Here is a 6,325-nt window from a genome sequence, read left to right as displayed (position 1 = left end):
CAGCTCTGGTCCCAGCTCCTTCCACACGCATGCCTCCTTCTCCTTCCCAGATTCTGACATGTCTTTCCTCCTCTCCTGTGCTCCTTCCTCTTTGTCATAGTTTATGAGCTAAAGGGAGAAAACACGGTCTGCCAATACAAGGATACAGAATAATTTGGGATTGGAACTCTCTGGTTTTCCAGGGTTTGGGCCCCCAGACCTCCTCTGTCCCCAAGTTCCACATGCCAGTGAACTCAGAGGGGCCCCAAGGCTAAAGATTTCCCCGGGAGAGCCCCTGTGGAGACACTCACCTCCACACCTCCACCAGAGGCTGCTGGTTGTGACCTCAGGTGGAGGAGGAGAGAGATGGGGTGGGGAAGGGGAAGGGGGGAGGAAGAGGAAGTGAAGGGAGGGAAGGTAGAGAGAGGGGCCTTAAGAAAGATTAAGGAGGACGTGTCAGGGAGCAGGTCAACTAGAGCAGGCTGACAGATTCCAAGGTAAGTCTGGTCCAAGCCACAAATATAGGCCATTATTAAAATATGGTGTCCAGGAGAGAGGCCAGGTTGGCCCCTCTGACCAATAGACGGGGAATGTGGGTCTGTCTCCTAAAAGGGTTTAGGCTAGCAAAGGAAGACCAAGAGGGAAGAGGGCTGTCTTCAGAAGAGAAGCAGGTTTTGGAGGAAGATCTTGGCTCCCTATCATTAGGTGAAGGATTCTCATTTGCCCCATGGTGACATGGACCACTTTGGAGCTGCATTTCTTTGGGTGTTTCCCAGCAAGGAAGCCCACCTGTCTAGAGACAGGTAACCTGATTCCTACACTAGTAGGAGGTGGGACAACTTGCCTCTAAGCCACTTTCCAAAATCCTGTGATTCCGTCTGGAGAAGGAAGCCAAACCCAGACAAGGGCGCAAGGGCTGGGGAGACACACAGGGCGCTGTCCCAGGGAAATCCCAAACTGATGTAATCCCAAATCAAATGTGCGGGCCGTCTCACCATACTTTGGCCCATTCAAGATGTGTCTTAATGTAATGGAAATGAACACTAAGGAAGAACTCCCTAGCATTCCAACATGAAGTGATTTCTGGAGCAGACTGTGACCAAGCTCAGGTTGCACTGACCTCCCTGGCAGCTTGGCTGCCCTCCCAGAGGCGCCCTGCCCCCACCCAGGAACTCAGGCAGTGGAAGCCTTTGTGCAGCTTCATGTACCTTCTCCTACTAGGATCACAAGCACATTACAGACCTCAGGGCTCTCCTGAACTCTCTGGGGTCACCAGGTGGTCCCCATCTATGCCAATTCTTAAACCCCCAAGTTTTAAGTTCTCTTTGAAACTAGAGGCCTCACCCATTGTGGTGAAATGTCACAGAATATAAATTCTACCCATTACAAGCTTTCTAATTTCACATTTTTCTTTTTATGATTTTTGGATGAAAAGACCTGCCAACCAACTTGCCAAAAATGAGATGTCTACCACACGTAAATTAAATTTGAATCTAGTTTATTTGCAGAATTTTACTTAACCAATTCTCACTTCTTCCTGTGTCTCATCACTATATAAAAACTCATCCTTTGTACAAGCAAGTAAAATGCCAACAATGAATAAGAAGTGAATATTGTACATTTAATGACCAAAATAACTTGTGGTTTTTAAAGGCCACACTAGGCATGTGGGTAGGAAAAAAGAGTTGAACACATTTAAGAAGTATTTGCTGCCACTTGAGTGATTTAAGCCATTGAAAGAAAAATAAATCCTAAACCTCAGTGCTCGGGAGATACTACATCAGTACATTAAAAAATAAAGTTATAATGAACAACATTCCTTAGTGGTTTCATTACCCCAAAATAGGGTCAGTAGTTTTTTTTTTCAAGTTATTGTCATCAGAAATCAAGAAACTATCTAGACTGAAGGAAACTTCAACTACCGCTTCTATAGGACACATGATGCCTCTATAATGTGACAGGGTCACCACGGACCAGGATCATCACAGACCAGGACAAGGTCAGTATTACTGCCTGGCTGGATGCCAAGAACTTTACCCAGCACAACCCAGATGCAAATGGAAGATGACAGGAGGGAACTTTTTTTTTAAAGCATCATGCTTATTTTCAGCATTATACTCTCCACTTTGCTTAATAAGACAAACTTAACTAAGCAGAAAATTTTTCAGCTCAAAATAAAATTTTACTAGCTCAGAATAAGGTGTAAAGTTGGTCCAAAATGCAGAGCAGACAGTTTTGAAGGTTAAGTGCAAAGTGCCTTATTGTTAGACCTGCAACTGATGATAAACCGAGCTCTGGAGCTTGACTCATCACTGATTGAATGTGCCAACCAGAGGGCACAGCTGCTGAGAGGCGATGCTGCCCACATGTCCAGGGGAGCAAGCTTTGCTGCGTGACCCACACTAGTGTGGCCAACCCCCAAAGCAGAGACCAGGCTGAGGGCACATAACCTAAGGAGGCACACTCTCTCGGAGCCTGCAGGCGGGTGCCACCTTACATGTGTGCCCTGGGTGCCTCATTTGTTTTACCCAAGTCCTGACCCTACTATTTCTGGGCATGGCCCTTTTCTAATAACGTGGGATAATTTGGGCAGTTTTCCCAAAGGGCAGCCCTGGTAGACATCATGGGGGCAAAGGACTAACTAAAGGCACTAGGCATTTCGTTTGAAGAAGGCTGAGGGCTGGGCGGACGGGCAGGGTCAGAGGTGTGATGAAGTATGAAAATGTCCAAAGGTCTGAAGGTCTGTCAGGTGGGGGCAGGAGAACAGCTCCAGCAGAACTATGACCAGCGTTACCAGGAGGCCAGTTTTAGCCCAGTATAAAGCAGAACTACAACCAAGCTCACCAATGGCCACCTGGGCTTGTCCATGAGGGGCGGGACTAGTGGCCACAGCAAAGGGCAGAGGAGAGGCTGGAGGATCAGGGCTGGGATCCCTGCTAAGTGGGAGATGGGACCAGATGAGCTTTAATGCCTCTACTGACTTCAAAAGTCATGATTCTATAACATCTGCTTTGTGCTCCAGAAATTATTCATTTCAGGTTTAAAAATCCAATAGAGGGACTTCCCTGGTGGCGCAGTGGTTGAGAATCCGCCTGCCAATGCAGGGGACACGGGTTCGAGCAACTGGTCCAGGAAGATCCCACATGCCGCAGAGCAACTAAGCCCGTGCACCACAACTACTGAGCCTGTGCTCGAGACTGTGTGCCGCAACTACTGAGCCCGTGCTCCGCAACAAGAGAAGCCACCGCAATGAGAAGGCCGCGCACCGCAACGAAGAGTAGCCCTCACTCGCCACAACTAGAGAAAGACCGTGCGCAGCAATGAAGACCCAACACAGCCAAAAATTAATTAATTAATTAAGTTTTAAAAATCCAATAGAAAACTGTGTCTCACCTTCACTCGAAAGGAAGAAAGGGCATGGACACTCTCACTTGCACAACGTGGATACACTGACTGGGAGGAAGGGGGTTGGCACTTGGTTAAAGAGAGGGTGGGCTGCTCAGGGGTTTTCATTTTCTGGACCCAGCTTCCCCCACCTCGAAGAACTGAGAGACTCAGGCAACCTCGAGGAGGCAGACGTGACTGTGCCAACAGGCTGATCGTGAAACCACCAGTGACTCGTGCCAGGAGCTTCAGGAACATGGAGGGTGGGCCCTGGCCCCATTAGGCTGAGCAGACGCATCAGCAGGACCTCCCTCCCTGGCATCTGTGCCTGCAGCTTTCTGCAGAGTTAGGAAGGGGAGCCAGGAGATCAGGGGGTCGAGTGTGCCTCTCTGGCCCATCCTGTGTGAACTGCAGAAAGGAGAGTGGAGAAGAGAAGAGGTGCTTTTCATCAAGCCCAGGAAGCTGCTCTGCATCCCCATCTGAACCGGAAGCCACTGCTGGCCACGTATGGGGAAAGTCTGCACTAGTGCACCTTCAACGCCGCTCCGGCACATAGGTGCCTTGGTCTTACTGACCCAGGTATCAACGTGCAGCACTGGTAACTGTCTCTGAAACAGGCCCTGCGCTCTCTGGAGGTGACTATTTTGCCAACAAAAGCTCATTATTCCTGAAAGCCAGTGGGCAGACCGGTCTATTCTTTCCCAGGAGGCTACAGCAACATTGCCACCTTCTGAACTATCTTAGTGTCGTTAAAGCAATTTCTTAGCCCAGAGCCTCTCATAGGAACCTATGTGGTGAGTAAACCTTCCACTGTTAAGCGTGAGAGGAAGTACTTTTACCGACCATCTCTGATGATCAAGTTACAGTGTCAAAAAAAACATGGTATCAGGCATTAAAAAATCTGCATCAACTTTAACAACTGAAATACTTTACAAGATAGTGTGATATCCCTAAAAATCGGATTCTTACCAGCTACAACCAAAGATTGATTTATTTTTTTATAATTTTTACAGAGCAAATACATTATAAATATTATAAACCTTCAAAAATTAAGATTAAACATAATTTTCTTTAAATGTATGTACTGTCACTCAAAAATTTCATTCTAGGATACCAATAGTTACGTCCTCCTCAAAGAAAACAGCACACAGAATATTTCCTGTCATAAAATCTTTGTTGCCAAATCAGCCATGGAACTGTCCACAGCTTCTAAAACGTGTAACAAGGAAAGCTCTGAGATGCGTCCCTCGGAGATGGACACTTAGTGGCCTACAGGACTTGGAGGCTAACAGGGATGATCTTTACCACAGCATTTCTGTGGGGCAGAACTGTTCTGTCCAACTAAAAAGATTCAAAATAAAGAACAGCTCCTACACACTTCCAAATGTTGGGGGAAGCACCCCAAAACGGTATTTGGAAAGAGATTATCACTCGGTTAATCTATACCGCAATCCCCCTGCTAAAAGCTCTCAGTGACAAAGACATTTTTAGGTAAATGGCCTCGGACTATAGATAGCCTGCAAACAAAAGACACGTTATGCCAGCTGGACAAACAAATCAATTTTGAGCCAACAGAATTATGAACATGATGACAGAAGTCAAGGTGCAAATTCTGGGGGGTTGGGGGGACATGACAAGAGCAAGCAGATGGCAGCAAAACACGGCAACATTGCAGACAGGCTTTGGTAATGAACGAACTGTTAACAACAGAAGGCACGTGACGATTAAAAAACAGCCAAATTTCAGTTAAGTCTCCTGACCTGACCCAGTTTCCACCGACCAGTGTTTCAGCAGGTTTGCTAGCTTCATTTGAGTTTAAATCTGGAGTGATAAAACAAGCAGGAAACAGAGAGTCAAGTTCTCTGTCTCCGTCTCTCTCAACAGCAGGACCTTAAGATATCAAACTTCCTGTCTGGAAAGAGCTGCAAATTTACATGTCTACAGGGGCCAAATAAGATGTGAATGAAGGAGCGGGCTGGGGTAGGACCAAAGGGAATGTACGTCTACAGTGCACCGGAGAGAGGAAGCCCTGTCTACACTCTCAGCCATGGAGATCAAACAAAACACATCTGTGCATGACATTCTCCCCACAGACCGCCAGCACGCGCCCCCGATGTAGACAAATGGCTCCCTCTCTATGAGGACACATGGCTGGATGGAAATGGACTTGTCACTATCTCTCCTGTCCACTATAAGCAGGATCAAGTGGTCACATTTTAGACAACGACTCACTTTGATTCAGCATTCTTATCTCCCTTCTGAGAGAAAAATATAATAATTTAAGCTGGTATATTTCCCCACATTTGAGAAATGCAGAAATTTTCAAAGCTTTTTTACTTTGAAGGAACACAACTGGGATTCAAAAGTGAGGGTTCAACACGATTCCCAAAGTAGTTATATCTGGCACAGGAGTCTTGACATTTAAATGAAACAGGAAAAGACAGAAGTGGAGACACACGAAAGCACCCCACCTGGGGTCTCATGAGATGACTGGATATTCGGCAACTGAGAGTGGCTCTCTACCCAAGGAGAACTTCGTAAGTTCTCTTGTTGGATGAACATAAAAATTACAAAGTCCCTGCAACATTTTAAGAGCTAAGGAAACACACACATACACATGTGCACATGCACAACAATTATCTAGTGCCCACCAACTTGCATCTCAGTCAACTAATTCATTGGCCAAACTGCAGTGAAATTGAGCAAAGTTACTTGTGCAACAGCAAAGTTAAATGTAAACATAAACAGCAACAGGTTTATCAAGAGCCTCAGTGTTACTATCGTATGTTGTCCAAATAATGCACTTCTGGATAGAGACAGTTCACAAGAAGAGCCAGGAAGCTTTTCCCATCTTGGAGGCAATGGCCAGGATGCTTTATAAATTGTGTGGCTTGCAATATCTGATCTTGGTATTCAATGTACTGCTTACTTGATGTCAAGGATTCAAGAGCATTCAGAGCCT

The 6,325-nt window shown here is 46.2% G+C and overlaps 1 protein-coding gene across 4 annotated transcripts in view; it reads right to left on the bottom strand.

Moving 5' to 3' along the window:
- Positions 1-2,152: 2,152 nt before the first annotated feature.
- Positions 2,153-6,325, bottom strand: part of EPG5 (ectopic P-granules 5 autophagy tethering factor) — a 131,822-nt gene continuing 127,649 nt past the window's right edge. For all 4 annotated transcript variants that reach the window (XM_061168863.1, XM_061168864.1, XM_061168867.1 and 1 more), the window contains one exon: positions 2,153-6,323. In XM_061168863.1, coding sequence (XP_061024846.1) covers positions 6,141-6,323 — 183 coding nt within the window. In that variant the 3' untranslated portion in view covers positions 2,153-6,140. The remainder of the gene's footprint in view (positions 6,324-6,325) is intronic.

This window comes from Eubalaena glacialis, chromosome 15 (assembly GCF_028564815.1).
Source record: "Eubalaena glacialis isolate mEubGla1 chromosome 15, mEubGla1.1.hap2.+ XY, whole genome shotgun sequence".
Taxonomy (NCBI): domain Eukaryota; kingdom Metazoa; phylum Chordata; class Mammalia; order Artiodactyla; family Balaenidae; genus Eubalaena; species Eubalaena glacialis.
Note: the sequence above shows the minus strand (reverse complement) of the source record. Positions and strands in the feature narration are given on the sequence as shown.